Source organism: Dermacentor variabilis, chromosome 2 (genome assembly GCF_050947875.1).
Source record: "Dermacentor variabilis isolate Ectoservices chromosome 2, ASM5094787v1, whole genome shotgun sequence".
In the NCBI taxonomy this organism is placed as follows: Eukaryota; Metazoa; Arthropoda; class Arachnida; order Ixodida; family Ixodidae; genus Dermacentor; species Dermacentor variabilis.
Genome location: NC_134569.1, coordinates 31,640,944 through 31,663,460, shown reverse-complemented (window position 1 = coordinate 31,663,460; position 22,517 = coordinate 31,640,944). Strand labels below are relative to the sequence as shown.

Below are 22,517 nucleotides of genomic sequence, written 5' to 3'. Positions count from 1 at the left end.
CTGTTTTTGTGTGTGCGAGTGTGCGTGCTCGCGCGCGCTATGCAGAGCGGTCACTCACCCAGTTGAGTCCTGAAGCGCGGCGCCCATCGCGTTGATCTGCAGGTCCGGATTGTAGTGGACCTTCTTGAGCGCCTCCAGCACTTTGACACCGTCGGTGAAGACTCGGTATGTGAGCAGGAACGTATTCAGGAAGTCGATGCTCAGGAAGCGCAGGTCCGTCAGGCGCTCGAAAAGGCGCTCGGGGCTCGCATAACGGATCTGCAGACGCGCGTGAACGTGACGTGTGCGCGCACGAACGAGCCTGACCGCGCGCGAGCACTTACCTGGGGCAGCTTGCAGGAGTTGAGTGTACGACTGAATCGGATGTCCACGTCGTCCTTGAACAGCCTGGGGTCGTTCCTGCAGCACGTGACAATGACGCGCCTCGGTGTTTCAGTCACTCTGGTATTGTGTCATTCGTTGCAGTAAGAATGTTTATAAATGTAGAAATGTTTAGTTGGTCGACATTTTTGTTTCGTTTGGTTCACACTAAAAAAGAAATAATGGTTCTAATAGCGTCATTGCTGGTTGAGGCAAACTTTCTATTTTTTTCCCCGAACATAGACACCATTACGCCAACTAGTTTGTGCAGTAGTTGCCGGCTTGAACTTCTTTTCACACTCGAAGGCAGGGTAGTTAGTTATAAACACAAATTCAACTAACCTCCATCAGCCGTAGCGAAATTCTCTTAGATTGCGTGGAAACGCTCAGAAATGCAAGTTTGATCTCACCGCCACCTTTCTTTTCTTACTAATTTTTCTGATATAGCATACATTTACACACGGTGACCGTGACGTATTGCCATTTTTAGAACTGTAATGGGTCCATATAACTTAGATCAGGATATATAATATATTTTCACATTCACTGTTTATCCGCACTACTTCTTTTGCCCTGATGTCTTAGACTATAACAAGTTCAAGAAGGTGGTGCAAAAATGCTCTATCTTGTACTACGATGCCCGCTCGTACTCAAGTACAATATTTGCCAGTAAGCTTCTTCGATGTCGTTATCGATAATATCAAGGTCATCAGGTTTTGTGCTGTTTTCTTCGAAACTGGTGCGTTTATCGTTCTTGCCGAAGCCTAAATTACAGTGGTGAGATTGCTGTCACCTCATTGTCAAAACAAGGCGCAAATTAGCTCTCAAATAACTAATCGGCTAAAAGGGTACTGGTTTGGGCTAGTTGGTTACGATCGACAAAAGTTTAGACAGGAGGAAGAAATAGGAATTTCTCGAGCCTTCCAAAATACTGTCCGTTGACTTTGTTCCGTTTCGATGGTGACGGATTAAAAAGCTGCAAAATCGCGCCCCTAGAGAGAAAAACATTTAAAGCATTTCAGACTATTGAATGTGAGATCGCTTTTGTGAGTCGTCGCTACATCTCGCTTGTAGCGAGGAAATCTTCTGCTACCGAGACGTGCGAACCTTGACTAATACGAACGCTCAATGTCTCTTTTGCCGCCGCCACGTACCTGATGGAATGCGGCATCGTGACCGACGAAGCGTCGCTCATCGTGCCATGGAAGAGGTCGTTGAAATGCACATTATCGATGCACTGTAATAAAAGATGGAATGAGAGAAGATTGTTGAACAAGCGCAGTGCCCATTGACGCAGCGTACCTCCTTTCTTTGATGCGATGAGGAGGAAAATTTAGTGAGTGGAAAACGTCTTTATAAATACAGATAATTAGAATAAATGAATGAATGAATGAATGAATGTTTTTCATTTCTCTTTCTGTACAGGAAAGATGGTGACTGTAAGAAAGCTCTGCAATTACCGCAGCTTAGACTATTACTCATAAAATGATCGTGCCTATTTAGGCGCAAGTATTATAAGACTGTTTAACTTTTGAAGTGTAAAAAATAAATGAAAAGACCTGCAAAATTCGGTGATTCATTTGCTATCGCTTTGTTCGCAGTGATTCTCTAAATATTTTAATTTTATTTGTCACTCATGGTGGGGTCTTTGCAGCTTTGCTTCCATTTGATAGACGAAGGAACGTGGACCGCAATTGAAATTAAGACCGAAGGATTGAGTATTGTGATGCACTTTGAGTAGTAAATTTTCATTTTGCTGATTATTGAGAATGCATACGCCCGTCCTGCAAGCAGGGGCATGAATAAGTAGATTAACGTAAAGGATTTGGGGGTGTTGGAGATGGCAGGTGGTGGGCGTTGTGGATACGCAGAGAAAATTGGGAACTTATATAGAGCATCGACATGTTTGCACAGCGCAAAAGACGAAAGCTGAAGGAAGAACACAACACATTATCAAGTTATGTTGAGCGGTCTTTTCTGCTTTCCTCGTGCAAACATATCTGGTTCAATCTTGGACGCATATTCCATTGCTTACAAATACCGTGAGGGACTAGAGGACAATGCACCACAGTAACATAAACAAGCAGACGTAATAAACTGATAAATAATGATAAAAAACAAACAAACGTGAGACTTCCTCCTTAGGTGTATTTTCTTTTCACAAGTTATGACGATTTTTACTCTCTTTCAACCTACGCATATATTTTTGATGACTGATTTTCTCACTCACCCTTGCTGGGCATGTGAGTCTTAATTTATTATCTTCCTATCTCTTCTTTTTTTTTGTGAGAAGGACTGTCAGATTACTTCTGCTTTTCGCTGTCTTCCATCCCTCTCTCTAGTTTCGTCGTTCTCTTATACGTTTACCCCGTAAAGACTGCTTCTTGGTCGCATTGCTGCTCCTGTGAAGCGTGCACCACCTGACAATAGTATGCGCGGGGTGAAGGCTAACTTGAGAAGGTAAGACGGTGAGCTAGCACCACTAGGTGAGCTAGCACCACTGAGTGTTCAGTATTAAAGCAGGGCAAAAAGTGAGGCGGTGGATATGGGAACTCATCTTTGGTTTAATGTATTAGAGAGAAATCTTGCTAGCTAACCACTGAGGTAGTGAGACTAACGATCTGCAAAAAATTTTAGGACTTGATACAGTCGTTCTTCTAGTTTAAAAGAATGCGCCCATTGTTGTACAAGTCTCGGGAATTTCATGACATATCACGCTTGGTTAACAATAAGAGACCGGACAAGTTCGTGTATATCCATGTTGTAATCGACAACGCAAACAATTCGATGACGGACAAAATACAGAACGCGAACACTGAGCAGTGTGCACTTTTCCTGGGTCTTCGCACTTCACGCATTGCCAACTACAACGTGCTTTAATAAGAGTGGATGTTGAGGATGTGACATGGAACAAACATTATGTTAAGTTAAAATAGGTTACACAGAAAAAAGTGTTTTAGTATAAAAATATTTTGTCACGTGCTTCCACATTTTACTTTATTGTGGCTCTCTTGGCACACGAGCTGTACAATCGCGTCAAATTGTAAGGGAATTACCCCGCCAATTGCGTTGCCATGCAATTTGGTTTTATGTCCGTGAAGTTCTATGGTCTATTCTCGCACACTGTTTTTGAAACTACCGTTTGGTTCTCCAATCTTAGTTCAAAATAAGGCCTGTGACATTTCACTACATTCTAAATATTGCCAAATCCGCCAGACACTTTTATTTTTTATTTCCTAATCGAAACAGAAGTTGTGCTGCCGTTTCATGTGCGGATGGTTTATAACAGTAGTAAAAATTGTGCAGATCAGACGCACATAACACTGATAAGGCGGAAAATTCTGCGGTGCTACCAGACGAGCAGCCTTGTCGCCGATTCGCACTCGCCTTCCACTTGCTGCGTACGGCAGCGCTTAGTTAGCGGCAGCAGCGCCGGTTCAAAAGCAATTCTGCGTTTTGTTTCCAAGACATGAACGCCAGTTCCATACTTCGCGTAAAATGTGGGTGCATGCACACGACCCACTGGTGTAACATTTCAGCAGGCGCTCGCACTTTGTCACGAGCCGCGTAGGTCGAGAGACGTCTCATACGATAAGCCTGCTCGGTAGCATAACCAGCCGCGCGCGCTGTTGCACCGGCTGCACATTGCACGCAGCAGCAGCACAGCAGCAGCAGGAGTGCTGAAATGCGTGCGTGCTGCTGCCCCGGCTGCACCCGGGATCGAATTGTGCTCGGCTCTCGTGGCGCTCTGTACTCCAAGCGCGAGGGACGAACGAATGGGCGAAGGCGGCCGAGGCGTTGCTAGGCTTACTCTGACCGGCGGCCGCCGCAGCTGACAACGCCAGCGGCGACGACGCTATGGGCGCAGTCACCACCGCCACACGCGGCGAATCGGATTCAAAGCGCGGCAACCGTCGTAATGCAGTGTGCGTGCCCGTTCGTCACCTGGCTAATGTCGCTCGTCCAGGCCGCCTTCTCCTGCATGGTGGGAGCGACTAGCTGCACCGTCACCGGCGGCGCGGTCTTGAAGTCGACGATGATCTTGAAGTCGAGACCGCCATAGTCCTTCTGTTGCCCCGACCCACCGCCGGATGTCGCCGTTGTCGTGGCGGTGGAGTCGGCGCTGCTGCCGAGTCCGCTCGTGAGGCTCGATACCGAACTCACCGAGCCCTCTGCACCGGAAGTCAGGAGGAGGTTCGTCGAGAGGAGCGGAAAGGGGGAAAAACAACAATCTGACTCTCCGTGGCCCGTGGCGCGCCTGCATGTCGCTTCATAAAATTAAGAAGGCGTCTATCGACCGCGGATCTTCGGCTGGTCGATGGAATCATGCTGCCGCAAACGCGAGGGCGAACGCGTGACTCAATTTTTTTTCTTGGATGCGCTTTCACTTATATCGAGTCGCCCTGAAAAGGCATTTCTGAAAAGAAAGAAAGAAAGAGAGAAAAGAAAAGAGAGATAGAAAGGAAGAAAGAAGGAAAGAAAGAAAGAAAAGAAGACGGTTTTGAACACACGAAAAAAAAAAGGCCTTCGTTTTGCAAATTTATTTTCTGAAGCTCAGGACACTACTTGTGTGCCAGCTTTAAATTGCTGTTTTGAATATAAATAAGTTCAAATCTAGTCATTCCATTCTTGTAACAGCTTGGTATTATAGTTAAACGTGTAAGCTGCCTGTAACGACGAGCACCACTTTCTTCGCGGACAAAAAACAAAAACAAGAAACAAACAGAAAAAAAAAAACATCTGCCGACCTCTTAGTCAGCATACAATAACACAGATGGATATGCCGAATCCTCCCTGATATACGCTTTTTGTCAAAAATACTACACACGGTGCGATTTTTTAAAACCTGCATACGAACAGCAATATGCCACTTTTGCATGTAGTCACAAGATTGCTTCTAATTTCGGGTACTTTCGCCACGTTAAACACTGTTGAGAAGGAAGCGCAACGAAACGGAAAAAGTAGAACCGTACAAAAGGCGACATAACTGTCGCACTGTTCTAATGACAGCTGATATTAAGACGCGCAGCGCATGAAGACGCCCGCGAGTGGGCTGCCTCCGGCTGTCGACCCCCGAAAGTTAACGTTTATGGCAGCGCAAAGGAAAGCTTTCTAGAAATTGCTAAGCGCTACCGAGCGACAGGCTCTCTCGAGACTGTCGTCGGCACTGAAGTAGTGATCAAGTGACTGAAATAAAATTCTTCTCTTTCTCTTTTGCAGCCCTTGCCTTTGTTGTTGGAGATTTGAATGGACGTCATAATGTGCCTGTCGTTTCGAAAACCACCAAAGTCAAGTGCTGCACTTTAGAGCTCTTATGATCCGGTGCTACTTGTACTTAACATGGAAGAACGGTTAGGCTTTGTGAAGATGGTATAATACAGCTTTATTAAAAGAGGGTTGGCTCATTGGGCTATTAAAGGTAAAAGGTTTCTTTATCGCGAGATGCTTTCGAGAAGAAATCGAAGCAAGGAGGTAAGAGATACACCATTTCAGAGGGCTTTTGCACTTGCGTACTGAGAAACAATGTGATCGAAACGTCCATTGAAAAGCTTTTGCACAATCTACTTGTTGTACTCAGTTATGAACCTGCCAGTACGGGAGAGTCCTTCGGGGAGGTTGCCAGTGAAGCATTGCATACGAACGTTACTTTAAGGATGTATTATTAAAGCGTTATGCACATATCGTGAGTAGTCTTTTCAGGAGTGCTCGATTGTGCAATGCCTCTCGCGGAGACGAAATCAGATGGGCAGCCGGGTGCCGCGCATTCGCTTCTATGAGGAAATTTAGCCCTTACCTTTGAGAATAAGAGACGAGAGACTAGCAGAAGGGAGTCGCAAATCATCGCCGGAAATTTCGCAATGCGAGCGCAGTGCGGTGCGCCACAGCGCACGCGCTGTCACGACGGTTTAATGCACCTGACGAATCGGTTTTCAATGAGCGTGGCTTAGGAAAGCGGAGTGAACTGAGCAATAAAGCGCTTACCGCGAGAAAGAAAGAGAGAGCAGAGTATACGTGTTCTGTATGGACGATCCATTTTCTGGTAGATTTGTGGCCGCAGCGTTTGGTTCAGACGCCGGGCAGAAAGAGAATAACGTTTTCCTCTTTACGTTTAAGTTTTCTTGGCTCATTTTATCTTTGTCGTTTCGAAACCCAGAGCGATTCCTAATGCGCCTGGGAAGAAGAACATCTGTTTTCTGCAGACTCTAATGCGAGGCGGCTGCGGAAAGAAAGAGGACGGGGCCGTATAATCCTCTTGCGCTTCTTCCCATCCTCGCGGTTGCGGTGTCGTGCATTTGTTTCGCGATTTAAGAAGCCCTCTCAAACGGGCGGTGGTGGCCCGGGGCCGTCGAGCTCGCGTACAGCTCGAAGCCAGTCGTAAGCAATGATCCTTCAAAACCGCGCCTGCGAAACAACGCTTTCGCCCGCTTTACACATATCGTGCGGGATTCCCCGCCACGGAAAACTTACTTCGCCGCCCTCATTCACTCTCTTGCTTCTTCCACGTTTACAGAGCGCCTGGCGATCGTTTTCGAGGAACCGAAAATGCTGTTAGCGCATGCGTTAGTGTTATTTGATGCCGCAATGAGCCTTCTTCATGCGCCGTACTTTTCTTTTTTGTTCAGAACAGTGCAATGTTCTGTTGTCTCGTAAAATCGCAAACTCTCTCGCGTTCAAATGAAATAAAATAAAATAAATTGAGAGAGAGAGAGAGAGAGAGAGAGAAATAAACCAACGAAATGGTTCTGTGGATTATGCTGCAATGCAAGCGCGAAAATTGTTTTAAGTTTGGAACTAAAACGCTGTGGAACCCTTGAATGTAGCTTTATTGTTATTATTATTATTATTACTACTACTACTACTACTACTACTACTACTACTACTACTACTACTACTACTACTACTACTACTACTATTTGTTTTGAAAACATAGATTTGACAGGAAAGGGAAAGCGAAGAGCAGGCTGGCAACTGCCACCGGAAGTGGCACAACGCCCCAAAATATCGCGCACACACAAAAAAATTGCGTTGCTGAACGTTTGGAGGAAGACTGGTGGATTAACACGTGCTTCTGAATTGAGAGTGTGAAAAAAAAAAAACATGTTGGGCATGCCCGACAAAGGCTGCTTTCTAAACAAGAACTCTCGCCTGCCGTCCACGTCTGTCCCCCTAAGCGCGCTACTCCCAGGAAGAAAGCGCGATCACGAAGGCTTTTTCGAGAACGTGGTCAATTTTCTCGCCGGGGGGAGGAAAAGTATTGTTCGTATTCAGTATAGCTGTCTTTACCACCCCCGGCACTTCCACTCTGTCTGGGTTCAGTCGTGGTAAAGACGAGAAATGGGAACGACACCATTCCACTCGCCCGGAAAATTGGTGGACTAAAGTTTGGGTCCAAACTAGCTGGTTAATAAACGCCATTGCAGGGGACCGCGCTCAGAGAGCGAATTGTAGTCCGTGGTCGAGAGTTCTTGGTTGGAAGTCAGCGGCTTCACGGAAAAACGGTAACGCCCAAATTGAGGGTGGCGCAGATATAAGATTTTTATAATTATACACTTATGAACACACATCTGCATGTAAAAAAAGAGAACTATACAGAACTTCTAAAAAATGGCCCGTGACAGATATCACAAATCTGGTACTTAGCTTGATTACTCGAAGAGGCGGACATTAGTTGTACGAAGAACTGAAATCCGTAGTTGAATAATTACCAAGAATTCTAGTTCATATCGGAACTAATAACCTAATTGCAATATTGCGCTTGACGAATCGGAGCCGGTGAATTCGCGAGGCATAACCACTCAGAAGGAATATTGAGGCTGGCACCAGTTGCCAGATATCCTTTTGCAATAGATGTGACGAAAGGCATCGCTGCTCCAGCTAAATATTCGCAGTGCTTAAGAGTACATATTGCTAAGAAAGTAAGTTGACGAACAGTATAAACTGCTGCAAGTTCGTGGGCGCCTATCTCAAAATTGATGCCACTTCAAAATTCGCTCCAAGTGAACGTCCCTAGACAACTAACAGGTTTTAATTAATTATTTCAGACGTGTGCGCTAAAGGGATTAGTTAAAGGTTAAGCAATGAAATATTGCTAGTTAGCTAAGTATTTGCTGTAATTTGTAGCTCAAATAATGTCCGCCTGCTCGAGTAAGCCGCTTCAATTGTGTTAGCTAGCTGCCACTTTCTATAGCTGAAAATAATTTACAAAATTCTGTTGAGAAAGAGAAAAACCTGTTGTATCTATTTAACAGAATCTCCCCGTAGTGAAGTTTGAACGCTACCGTGGTTGACATTCTGGACTGCAGTCAAATTGATTCATGGAATTGTAACTCTAGGCCTACGAGAGAGGCCATCGGAGAGGTCTCCGGAATAACCTTGACCGCCTGGGTCTCCTTTAAGTGCACCTATAGCTAAGCACACGAATATTTATGCATTTCGCTCTCATGAAACTACTGCTGCCGCGGCCGGAAACTGAAACCGTGACCTCGTGGTCAGCAGCGTAAAGCCACAGTCTTGTTCACTTCAATCAGAAACAGCATCTTCACTCACCACCATCGTCCACGATGAACTGGAACTGATCGTTGGGGTCTTCGATGAGGGTGGCATCTGCCAGGGGAATTTTGCCCACGCTCTGCAATAGACGCCGCGAATGAGAAAATGAAGACAAGAAGGAGTGGTTACCAGTACTCGCTCGTTCAGAGGAACACACAAATCGGTTTCGAGGGAAAAAAACAAGGGTGTGCTAAACTTGCCAGCGAGCTGATAATAGCCATTGTGAGCCTGCTTCAAGATTGGTGCAAATAATTTGCTTTCTTTATTGGAACTACCTGGAAATGAAGCTAATAATGTCTGCGCAGTGCGGGATATCGGGAAGCAGTTGAGTTGTGGCGAGGCCAGACGTTGTGCATTAGCCCGTAACAATGCGCCTGCGCGTCTAAATTGAACGTGTGTTTATTGGGGTGAACAATCCAGTCAAATTAAGGCGCACCGGGCAACCTTTGCAGTCAAACCATTCCCTCTATTTTCCGCGATGTATTCACAGAAATATGTACGTAGCTCATGTTGCTCCTCCAGAAACAGTATGGAAAACATATGTATTTATCGTGATGAATGTGGAAACGATTTAGTAAGGGTCGAATGCACCGCATTTTTGTTCACTCGCTGTGCCTTTAGTGACGCCCACTTTTACAACATGCGCAACGTGCAGATATGCCTACCTCGACCAGATGTAGCTTGCCGGCCGAGGTTCGGTTGCAGAGGAGCATGTGGTTAGTGAAGAGGTAGCACTGGCGCACTACTTCTTTCTCTCCTTTAAGGTTTGGGATGCGCGATCGCTGGGACTTGGCCTTGTCCGACCCCACCACGTGGATCACGTTGCCTGTGCCAGAGACCAGCGAGAGATGGCGCTACTTCTCTGCACAACGCTACCTACGGGTCCTGTTTAGAGAACTTTTATACTTGTTCGCGCGATCATATTCTGGTTCTATTTTTTTTACCAGTTTGTTTATATAGCTAGCGTAATCACTTGCACGCGTGTATGTTACTTGATGAGCGATCTTATGCTGCAAAGAAAAAGTTGTTGATTCTTTATTAATTAGTGTTGCAATGCCAACAGTCGTTTCATATTAAACCTATATTGCCCCTGAGCCCCTGAGCTCACCAATACACTTGCAAATACAAAAATTATTTTCTTATAGAGGGCTTCTCGCATCAGCACGAGACCGTCAGAAAAAAATGGAAGGAACGAGAATGATCTCTGAATGGGATGGTCTGATAGCTAATAACTGAAAGTAATTGCTGCAGAATAGCATCTTAAATCATGTCTAACGCTCGAGTTTCAATGCTTCAGAAAGTTTCTCTCGCTAACTAGGCTGTTCTTTACAAAAAATATTACTATGGTTCAGATATCTTGCACTGTGCAGTGGAAGTAATTCAATGTACCGGACCTTGGCAGTACATGATAGCTAGTTCTGGTTTAGAGAAAGCAAACTTCTGAAAAAAAAATTCGTTCAGCATAGCCATTGCAAACGCCGTAATCTCAGTCCCAAGAGAAATATATATATATATATATATATATATATATATATATATATATATATATATATATATATATATATATATATATATATATATATATATATATATATATATATATATATATGAGTCAGACAGGGATGTTAACCAGTCAAGAGTCCGGTTGGCTACCCTTCTCCGGGGGAAGGGAGAAGGGGAAGAGAAAGAAGGGGGACAGAGAGGGAGGTATAGAGGGGCAAAGTAATGCTAAAGACTACGGCCTACCAGTTCGAACTTGGTAGTAGAATGAACATCTACACGCAAATGTGTGTACGAAGCGAAAAAAAAATATCGTGGATTATTCCAGAAACAGTGACCGGGCATAGTCGTGCGGGAAGCATTACTGGTGTCTTCTGCGTGCGGGTGGCAGGCGATAGTGCTGCCACCTAGGCCATCTTGTTTTCTCTACGGCGCGCTTCTTATATACCCATGGCCATCTGTTGGATAGGGTCGATAGCAAATCTTGTGTTTGGAAAGAAAAAAAGGAGGGATTATATTTTCCATGTTCTGCTGTAGACGGCGGCTGCCGCGGCGGGGACAGAGTTGTTTGGAATTTGTCCAGGACTTTAGTATAGCCGGCGAACGCAGCGAAAGGGCCTTGCGCCAGAAAAGAAGGAACAAATGAAAGCGTCGTGGGCGGTGGGGAAGGATAACCTGAGTGCTCCGAGAGTGCAGGCGCTTCTCTGATCGGATTTCTCGCGAGGGATAAAACTGGAGCGGAGCCGCGTACGACTCCAGACTGATGGCCAACGCACGAGCGCTGTGGAAAAAGGGACAAACAATGGCAAAATGAAGGTAGCAGATGAACGAACCAATGCGGGTGTGCGCGTCTATGCGTGCGTACGCGGGAGAGAGCGAGAGAGAGAGAGAGAGTTAGAACAGTCGAACTCGGAGGATTTGAGGGAGCTGTAGGAATAACGACGCTCCAGATTTCTTCTGCATTTCTTGTTTGGACTCTGAGATTGTCCTTAAAGCGGCGCTTCTACTTTCCAAGGCGCGGCGAAGAGAACGCCGGGGAGCGTCGCACTTTTCAAGTTATGACGACTTGCGTTTCGCTCGCGCCGCATGTACACGTGCCGAGCAAGCCCGATATAAATCACCTCGCTTCGGTTCTTTATTGCGGCATCGCAGAGAAAAGAGGGTCCATAAAAGTGAAGTACCGACATGGCCTTTCCTGCAGCACTGAACAGAAGGATTTTGTTAGGCAATACAAGCCTGTGTTTATTCTGCGCTCAGAACGTTATTTCGCTGCGCAAATGTCTTGCGCTCTCTTTTTCTGAATTCGTGTGTCAGAGGTGTTAAAAGCGCATATCTAGACATGTTAGAACTTGCATCGCGGAATGCGCACGCGTTCTGCAATGTAAGCAGAAAGCACAAACAGGTCATGGGGACATCCACTCATTCCCTACCACAATTTTTGTTGTTGTTGTGTAATGTATGAGAAGTAATGTCAGCAATGCTAACCGACACTACAGAAATATAAGTAGCTCGTTTACTAAATTACGGTGGATTTAGTGTTCACGAGTTGCTTTTCTGTTAATATCCTTGACTCAGATTTTGCAGAGCGTTTCAAATACTCATGAGATGCTACCACTCGACGCGATTTGCGTCTCTCTATTTGGAGAATGCTGCGCGAAGTTGACGAACGTTTACACGCTCCTGTAAGAACCATCTTAGTGCGGGCACGTTCCTTTTATGTGCAGTGTAGTTTTCTTACATCAGAACAATTACAGGAAGTCGTTACGGCACGAAGTGCGATTTCGCTTTTGTTATTTACAGCTGAATTATATAAAGAAGAGAGCACATTTTGAGAAAAATGGTGAAGGCCGAGCAGCTCAGGAACATGTTCACGAGAATAAATTTATGTGCCCAGGACGTACCACATGCCAGCCTGGAGGCTGTTTCGTGGGTGCCTGCTCAAAATTTGTCCACTAAAAAGCATATTACGTAAGACCTGTCTTCTCCGCAGTAAGATGCTTTGTGGGGAGAAGCCCAATTCAGTTTTTCTTTCGTGCTATCGCTTTTACAGTCGGCACGTTAGAAGCGCTTATGTGTAAGTCTTACCACGAATGTCAAAATAATGGTGAGCGTGGCTATGAATAAATTAAGATGGAAACAACAACGTAGACAAACAAGGTCGCAAACGCTGGCGTTGAATCTGGGCGCTATCGATTCTTAGACAAGCACTCAGCCGATTGTCCCATCAGGACATAGCGCACGCGTGTGCGCCACTTATAGTCTGGCGCGTCCTCAGCACTCAGTGCCACCCGCTACAGTCAGGTGAGTCACCACAATTCTTAGAAGTTTGTGCCATCGTCGAGGGTCTGGGACTGTACCCTCTGGAACTCAATCGTAGCTGACGCGTTCGGCCTATTCACCGGTAGTCGGTGCACGGGAGTAGATCATGTTTATCTTGACGGTGACCACACCGGAGAAGGCATGACGCATAGCTGGCCGGACTGAAGCTTGCTGTCTAGTCAATACCCGGTATTTAAGCCAGTATTGACGAAGAGCGCAACGATGACGACTGCACTGTACAGTAGCACAGCGACGCGTGAAAGAGGCTTTATTGTGAAAAAGGTACAGGTGTCGGTCTGAGGGACACATATCTGTATTGCTGCTCCACGCCGAAGGAAAGAGAATGCAGGAAAGGCAAAGGCGCAAGAATATGAAAGGGGCGCGACGAGGTAGTTTACAAAGAAACCGCGCAATGAACAGTTTCGACGACCCGTAGCCCTGTGGGCAATGCTACCGAGAAATCGCAAATCCAATTTTGCGTTCAACAAACCATAGCAGCGACACACACATATTTTATGAGCTTAAGAATGTCTAACAAGGCGTATTATAAAATGGGAAAGCTACTTGGCATATATTAGCATGTCAGGTACGTACGCACGCGTTACAAATAATCGTTGTTTCATTACAGATGCGGAGCTCCCTTGCATATCGCTCACTAACGTACACGTGCACTCGCTTCACGGTGCAATTAGATGCAGACATCTGTCGCAGGTTAATTGATTTTCAAGACTTCAGTTACGGTAACATAAAGCTGCTTCCTTGGTCATCGCTTGACTGCCATCCTGTGACATGCGCTGACACCATGTTCTGTGGTCCTGAGCCTCCCTCCCCATCCCCAGTGACCCATCTATTTTCTGGTCGCACATGCATGCTTACGGACGTGCGCAAGCTCGCGTCTATGCGCCTTGCGCCTGCCACGCCTCGCCAGGAATGGAGGTTTGCATCGACAGAGCAGTGCGACGGCTCCGTCGTAAGAGTAATTACCCTTGTTACAAGGGCGGCCTTAACCGCGGTTAACACAACCGTAATTATCGCAAAACGCGGTTAGCGCAGTTACACAACAGGCGGAACGCCGGTTTGACCACTAACTCCGGTTCACTGCACGCCGAGCTTGACAATCTCGGGTTAGGTTAACCGACGTTTCGCATGCGATCGAGATAGTGGATGGTACAGCAACGGTGTACAGCGTGGGTGCTTCGCATGGAGGAAGAAAAAACAAATTAAAAAATTATGGGGTTTTACGTGCCAAAACCACTTTCTGATTATGAGGCACGCCGTAGTGGAGGACTCCGGAAATTTCGACCAGCTGGGGTTCTTTAACGTGCGCCTAAATCTATGTACACGGGTGTTTTCGCGGTTCGCCCCCGTCGGAATGCGGCAGCCATGGCCGGAATTCGATCCCGCGACCCAACAGTCTAACACCATAGCCACTGAGCAACCACGGCGGGTGGAAGGAAAAATATAAAAGAGAGCATTACGCCACGGAGCCAGCCTTGGCAAGCGAACGCTCCGTGACGCCAGTCCCTTTGCTCAGTGTCGGCCCAACAGGTGACCTTTTGCGTCGAGATCACGGAGCAAGAATCGAGATTTTCCGAGACGTTTGACGTCCGGCAGTTGGTTCTTTATTCTATGAGTAGTTTTTAATCGATGCGCGCTCGGGGCCGGCAGCTGCTCGGCTGTTTTGCCTGTATCTCTAGTCACATTTTGCCTGTATCTCTGGTCACGTGTTGGGTCGATACACTTGACTTCAATCGCTTTGCGCGATGCTCCCTCCTATCTTTTTCCTTCCTGCATGGTCCTTCACATGTCTTTTAAAAGCCTGTGATAAACGCCTTGGCAGACGCCGCTTCGTAGTTTGCTATTGACAGTCACTCTAATTTTCGACACGCATGGCGGTTGCACGGCCGCCATTATCCGCCATGTTGACTCTCTGACTGGCTGTCGAGGGCTTATATACGTGTCTTGAAATTTGTGCCGGGAAATGGAAGTTTCGCAAAATGCAAATTTGCGTTTTCATCAAGATGACGAAACGTGACGTCAAGACGCAAATTTTATCGACTAATACATTTTTTTTGCTCCTTGGCAGCTATATTGCAACGTTAGCGCTTCAAAAAGTAAGTGAGTGGTAGCGTACAGAAGCCAGTGTAACGCATTTGCAATTTCACGAATATGTGGTAATGGTCCATGATAGCCGCCATGTGAGCTTGCTGATTGACTGAAGGAATATCCTGTGGGGAGCGTCACAGGGAGGGCCGCTTCGTAAAGGTCAATTTGACGTTGCGTGACGTTGCGCTGGGCCGCCATTACAGAGATTTTCCGCCATAATTTGTGGCGCGACCAGGCGGGCGAATTATGCTAATGAGCAGACATATGCAATGGCGGCCGAGAGGAATGCGTATCGCCACATTTTACCCGCAGTTTGGCGCCATCAAAATCTCTTGTTCATAGCGCCTGCACATAGTACTCGCACCGCCCTCTGGTGTTCATTTGTTTTATGAGCCATCATTTTTTAAAAGAACGCGTTAAAAAACGTTTTTAAAAGAACCAATATATAAAATAATATTGGTTGAACATACCAAACATTCTGCAACTTTGTCTACCTTTAAATGTTGCGTATAAATTGTAATGAAAATTAACGCCTTTTCGCACAATCAGAAGTTATGACAACGGCGTTTTTTTAAATTTATATTTATAAAGAAGGGATGTACGCAAGGCAGCGCCTTGACGTTTCCTCACACGGTGCGAGTAACCAGCGATGTGAACAAGAGATGGCGGCACCGGCGCTTGCGTCGCGCAAGCGCATACCTCTGGCAAGCGCGAAGCTTTCGGTGATATTTGGCCATTTATCAGCCAGCAGGTCGGGCTGAGTCACTTGCGTTTCGCGAGATAGCAATAACATGGCCTAGAACGTGCGCTCATCACCACTGGTAGGTCGCGTATGTTGTCCCAAGGTAGAAAACACTCGCGTTGGCGCCAATATACGATGGCTCATTCCGTTTCCCCCCCGAGGACACGCATCCTAACTAATGAAGCAGACGACGGAAGCGAGAAGCGTTTTCCGTGGAACAATCATGCGCTTTGAGCTAGCTACTTTAGTTTTACTGAGGAGGAAAATTGTTTTGCTTTATCAAGAATGTTGGGTTCAGTGCCTTCATTTCCGTTCCTTAGGCAAAATGTCAAGTTTTCGTCACGGTACGAAAGCAACACGGGGCCACCAGCGCCATTTTGTACGCGCCGCGCCTATGTCATGCCTCGAAGATAATGGCAGAATGTCCAGAATAGAGCCCGGTGTTTCAAAATGCTTGAATATCTATAAACGTAATTGTTATATTTTTGGAGCTGTTACATCAGCACAAAAAGGAAAGAAAGAAACACTTTCTTGCATGATATAAACCTGCTTCACTGAGAGCTGATTGTACCACGCCATAGCTGCGTAGCCAGGCGCACCAATGCAAGGTAATCCGAGCGCGCGATAACAGGGAGGAGCTGTTCACCGTGATCGCGCCGCGTTGCGACGCGTGCGAGCCTTGTCGCACCGTCTGCGCATGCGTCGGCGCGTGGACGCGAGCTTGTGCGCATCCGCAAACATACGTGTGGTCTGGGCTTAACATCGTCCCATTCCCACTCACCCGCACTTCTTTATCCGAATTTTCCGATGAATCGCAGCCAGCGCTCTTTCTGTGAAGCTCGCGGCAATGCAGCGGTGAAAGGGGGACGGTCCGGAGTGCGACCTCCGTAATCGAAGAGGACGGCGCTCCGTCAGCCGGCGATGACTGGCAGCGTCGGCGAGGCCTCTCGATCTCATCGCGCACCCTCCGCTGCCAACTCGCTCGAGGGCAGCGAGATTTCTGCGCTCGGGGCCGAAGAAAGCTTACCTCCCTCCACCTCCTTCTCATCTGTGCAGCGTGCGAAGGGTGCAGAGGGGGCCAGTATCTTGACACGGCGTTTAATTATGTCCGGTCGTGAGCCGAACCAGGGGACAAAAGGGTGAGGCCGAGAATCGCGGAGCCTTTTTGGCAAAAGATGTCCATTCAAGAATACTCGCCGGGACGACGCGCCGTCTGCTTTCTCTGCGGTTCGAACAATTAGGATGGCTGGTGCCGAGGAGTGCAAGCGAGGGGGGTTCATGGACCCACGATGAAGAGACGCGTGGAAGTGAAGGGAAAGGAAGATGCCAGCGCGCTTGCTGCCCGCGAGGGGGGCTTAATGAGTGCCCGGTCGGATTAATTATCCTTGCTCCAGGACATGCCCCAGAGGACGACGTCGGAGTGGCACCGCACTTTCCCCCGCGCCGCGTGTTTCTGTATAGTAGACCCGGCATGAGAGTGCTCGCCGCCTGCGGCGCGCATTATGCGCGCCCAGGCGATTTCGCAGCAGCAACGGCTAGAGATTGTTCGCTCGCGTTTCGATCGAAAAAAAAAAGCATTTTGCAGAGTTCGTGGCAAGGGCTGCGTTTCATGCGCGCAGAGTGAAACGCGTTCCACGCGGCGCAGGCCTCCTGAGAGTTTTCGTATAGAGCCTGTATGTTTTTCAATGTATGCATCAGTAAACAGCCAGTGAGACAAGTCAGTGCTTTTGAAGGGCTAGCAAAGTCGACATTTGCAACAGCGGTCATCGCACGAATTAGTCTCATTCGCTCACTCACTCACTCACTCACTCACTCACTCACTCACTCACTCACTCACTCACTCACTCACTCACTCACTCACTCACTCACTCACTCACTCACTCACTCACTCACTCACTCACTCACTCACTCATTGATTGATTGATTGATTGATTGATTGATTGATTGATTGATTGATTGATTGATTGATTTATTCATTCATTCATTCATTCATTCATTCATTCATTGTGAATGACAAAGTTTGGCATTCTGATCTTTGGCGTGAATGCGACAAATCGAGCCCTCAGCTGACATTGTCAAGATCTGTTTGATATTAAAGAACATTCAGTGACCTTAGTCACCATCGTTCTTTACTAGTTACTGTGGTTCAACACACAGGGGCAAGCGTCATTAATTTAATTAAAAAAAAACATTTTTCAACTGCTTACCTTGCCTGACGAACACTTGGTTGACGTCCAAGAGGATGTCACAGCCTCCTATGATCATCCTTTCTATGGCCAAGTTCTTACGGATGTTCTCTGTTTCGCTCACTTCGTCGTGCATTTGCTGAAAGAACACGAAAAGCAGCCTAGATACAGAAACGCGCTGAAGGTATGCGGCGTAATAACAGGATTGTAAAAAAGAAAAAAAAAAGGCAGTTTGTACGCATCATTCTACCGTATGTCATCATATTTGCGCAATGTAGTGTCTATCCGATGAACACAATTATACGCACGACATCCCGCGCATTCTTTCGTACTTCATTACTATAGGGCTCAGGTAAAACAATCGGGGAAATGATACCGAATGGTTATGAAATCTTCGTGTATTCTACAAGACTATTGCAGTAAACTTACGGAAGATAAACGTAATTATTGGGCTAAGTGCGAAACGTTTCACTAAGGCTTTTAGGTGTCACGCGACTGCTACAAGGACGCAGCAAAGAGCAAGACACAGACAGCGGTGTGTGTGTCTTCTCCCTGATTTTATGTGCGTCTATGCAATAGCTGCGCTACACGGAAAAGCCTTCAAGGTAAGTTTCAACAAGCCCAAATCTCCGCACTGATCGACTATACCTTTCACTATAGATGGCGTTATTATTCACCGAACAGTGCGCGAACAGTGGTCCAATCCCAGCGCGGCTCCATCCACTCAGGCGAACGTAATCGCTTCCGAGAAGTATCAAGTTAAACAGTCGGTTCCCAATCGGGGTGCAACTATTCTGGGCCGCCTCATTTGGCGGCTATGCCGGACAGATGGGGTGTACATCATTAACGGAAACCCGTGGAGTGAGGGATGTACGTACGCGTGACAGTTCCTCGAGCTTGGTCCGTGCCGTCTCCAGGCTCCTGCGCTCAACGTGGTTGTGTGGTGTGTGGGCCAGCAGCTCGTGCAGCGTAATGATGTACCGAGGCACCTGCGCGTCGGTTTCGGTCATCTCGCTGGGCCTGCCGCTGTTACGAGTGCACGGCGGCGCCAATGACGAAAACATTGCGCGCTCAGAGCACGCATTCAGACGTAGTATGCCCCAGCACAAAAGAGACCAGCACTGACTGACGTAACGCTCGTTACGTGATGTCTTTCGGCGTGTCAAGGTAACCTTTGCGATAGTCGCGGACAGCCTGACATTCGGCCGGGCAAGTAACATATGGTGACGATCCGGCCTGCAAGTAATTCTGCTGTCGCGGAAATGACGGATAAATTTTACTTGATGTAGCTGATGGTCAGTCTGAAATATTTTGGTGGTCCGCCATCAAAAATGAATTTGCATCGGTTAAGCAATGAGGCTCAGTACGTCCGGGCGATTGACGAAAGAAAAAAGAAAAGTTTTTTTTTTTTGCACTCAGCAGCGTTCGCTTAGTTCTGAACGTATAACTGCGAACTACTTCTCTTTATAACGACGTTTTCAGTATAGATTGTAAATTTAAAAATTTCAGTGCGCACGTACTGTTAAAATTTCAATATTATTTTCACAGTAGCAATGGTCATGGTTGTGGTAGTTCAAATGATTAATTTTGCGTGAATGATAACGGGGATATTAAGGAAACTATTTGTTGCCATGACAGAAATTTCTAACAAGAAATGAACTTCAGGACTAACATGAAAGAGCACGAAAGTGTTTGAAGACACCTCTATTATAAGCTGCGTCACGTACAAACGGTTGTCTCCACGCTGCTGGGACCAACTGAAACTGGATATACGACACCAGCAGGGCATAGGAACAGTTTTCAAAATACATTATTTCTTGTGGAAGCGAAGCAATGACCTCGATGGCCTGATGGCGGGCGTTTTGATTCTGCGGCCTGGAACTGAACTTTCGAATTCGTGTTCGACAGTTAAAGAACGTAGGTGTCGAGTCACCTCGTGACGTCCAGCACAATCTCGGAGCCTGCAATATTGACTTGTGCACTTAATCAACCAGCGTAATTGTCTCATTTCCGACAGCGCATTCTTTTTCTAGCGCTAATTCAAGAAACAGCTTGACAGCATATGACATCATAGATGCTATTTGGATATCTCTCTTGAAATCCTCCTATCGGACACTTTCTCTATTTCAACAAGTTCAACCATAAACTGCCTCAAGATAGGTCGGTATTCCTCGTTGCTTCCCTTAGTTCGTTGAGACATCGTGGTCGGTATCGAAGGCGGTGCGTGCGCGTTCACTTATTGTCAGAAGTTTAGACGTCACTTCGAGAGTCGTACGATGCGTTGCCGTGCTTTCTTTTCTGAAGTGCGCCTAGAGCGCACGTGAAGCTGCGATGCTCAGAAGAGTGAGGCGCAGTGTAACCTTCATAGTCGCTCTCATTATCTGGTGCTTTGAAGGCGCAAATGCTATAAAGCCGAACCCGGTGCAGCCGACTGACACGGCCCGTCGACAAGTTCGGCAGCGTGAGCAGTGACTTCGAGACTCGTGGGCTAAGACTCTACAAAAGTGGAGCAACACCCTGACGACCTACAACCGTGCAGTTTCTGCTTTTGGGCTGCTTCCTCAGAACTGTATTAAAAAAAGCAAAAAAAGAAAGCAAAGAAGGAGAAAACGAATTAAAAGAAAACAAATGCAATTGCCAAGTTGTGAGTCCTTTATTCCTCGTCATCTCGCGGCTGCGTGCTCCATCAGGCTTCTCTTAAGCGCAGAAATTGCGCAAGGCGAGATCTGTGTCAGATGTGATTGCTCTATCCACCAAGCAGAGACAACCAACCAAAATTGTGGCCTCAGACGTGCACAACCGTAGCCCGAGTGGCATTAATGGCGCAAACGTAGTCGTTTGAAATACCTGATGCATGGGGTAAGTGAGGAATGTCTCCAGGGTCCTGCCCTGGAGGACGGTCTTCTCCTCGAGTCGCTGCAGTATGGCGGCGAACTTGTCGCGCTGCTTGCACTCGGCCAAAACCTGGAGGCTGTAGTGGTGGTTGCGGACGTACTCTTGGTAGATGGTCAGCATCGGAAGGAGCATGTCGAACAGATCTCCTGCGGGGCACGAAGTTCCGTGCCCGGGGCGTGGACGGACGGGAAGCACCGGGAGGAACGGGTGTTTAGGGGGGAAGGGGGGCGGTGTTGGAGTGGAACGAGGAGGACGGAGCAGAAAGAGAGAAGACACGCACCAACGCGCGTACGCACACACGTCGAACGAACAGAGGGTGACAGCGCCCTTTTCAGAGCACCGGCGAGGCATGTGCCACCCGTGAATCTACAACAGCAGTACGAGCCGAGCGGCGCCTCGAGCTGGCTTCTTTCCAAAGAGCGAATTGATTTGCCTTCCGCTTGTAGCTGCTGTGCGGACTTGATGCAGTGCTTCTGCATATTGATTATACAAATGTCCACGAGCCCTGACTGTCGTACTGATTTCATGAGAGCGTCCGCAGTGTAAATTTACGACGCGAGAAGACCGCACATACTCTGAACGTAGGGTTACGTTACGACGTTACGTTACGTGAAGTTACGTTACGTTTAACACCGTTTCTTAAATAATGAGTTTGAGCAATGTAATTTTTCTTTACTTCGTTTTGCTGACGGGTAAAATATGGAAAGAAATCTTTTGCCGGCGATTGACGTCTTTTCTACATGACAACATAGTTACAACTGCATCGTCGCAATTGTAAGTGCTCGTGTATGCCCGCTAGAAATGCTAATAAACAGAAGCTAGAGAAGGACAGCTCGAGACACCTTACGGCAAAGCCAAATGGAAGCAACAGTAAGAAGCGCACAGAGATTGCAATTATGATGTGGTAAAAGAGCATGGGCCATCAGGCTTTGTCCACCTCGTGGACGCGTCATGCATTTCGACGTGCTGTCGTCATGCCCAGGCATGCGCACTGGAACATGCTTTGGTACAAGGCGCATGCAATCCCACGTGCGGCCACAGGCAACGAGCAGGCTAGGCGGCAGCATCCCACTGTCACACGCAGAAGCTCCGTTTACTGGCCATCGTTTCAAGCGACGACGAGAGTATAGATCTACGCGATCGGACTCACGTTGTGCGCTGAATTAAACACGTTGAGATTGTGCTTTGTTTGCCATTCAGGATGCTTTTCTACTGAATGCATCTCGACACTTCAACGGCACACCAATGCACTTGCCGAGCAAGAATTTTGTAGCCGTGCGGTCTGAGCCTCTGCTTGGACTCAAAAGAATGAAGGTGCGTTTGTCGCTCCTTGTTGTAGGAATCAACGAGGAGCATTGTTGAAGTGCGTTGCCATCTACAGTCGAGGGCAAGTGCTTTTCTAGATTGGCTAGAGATGAGGAATTAAAAGCATAGAATTGAGGTCTGTTTGTGTGCATGGTCCAAACCACATCTTAAGCGATTACTGCTACATATTGACGAGTGTATTAATTCGGGTATGGACATCTCTGCCTTTCCATGAACTAAACCATTCATTTGTTGCACGACTAACGACAGGGTCGGGGGCGATCGGTCGCTCGTGTAACGTTCCAGTAGCGAGTAGTTTCTCTAAATACTGCATGAGGGAAATACGCCACACGTATCACACGGCAGCGGGCTAATTGACGATACGCTTTTGCGGGTAACCGAGCGCGCGCTAGCATCCTTTCGTTCTGAGGTAGCGTTATTGTCGGGGCAAGGCGTGGCGCCGACGGGCACTGTGATGACATCCAGATGTGCTCCGCGCAGTTGCAGCTCTAATTGGGGCAGCTGGAGTCTATCAGGCGTGCCACCTTTTTCAA

The 22,517-nt window shown here is 47.2% G+C and overlaps 1 protein-coding gene across 1 annotated transcript in view; it reads right to left on the bottom strand.

The window, feature by feature from the left end:
- Positions 1–22,517, bottom strand: part of LOC142570281 (ras-specific guanine nucleotide-releasing factor 2-like) — a 391,080-nt gene that overhangs the window by 52,653 nt on the left and 315,910 nt on the right. The window contains exons 9-17 of the mRNA XM_075678676.1: positions 20,611–20,804; positions 18,642–18,752; positions 17,785–17,902; positions 9,576–9,736; positions 8,908–8,989; positions 4,306–4,532; positions 1,515–1,597; positions 324–399; positions 59–258 (exon numbers count right to left, since the gene is read on the bottom strand). Of these exons, the coding sequence (XP_075534791.1) occupies positions 59–258; positions 324–399; positions 1,515–1,597; positions 4,306–4,532; positions 8,908–8,989; positions 9,576–9,736; positions 17,785–17,902; positions 18,642–18,752; positions 20,611–20,804 (1,252 nt within the window). The remainder of the gene's footprint in view (positions 1–58; positions 259–323; positions 400–1,514; positions 1,598–4,305; positions 4,533–8,907; positions 8,990–9,575; positions 9,737–17,784; positions 17,903–18,641; positions 18,753–20,610; positions 20,805–22,517) is intronic.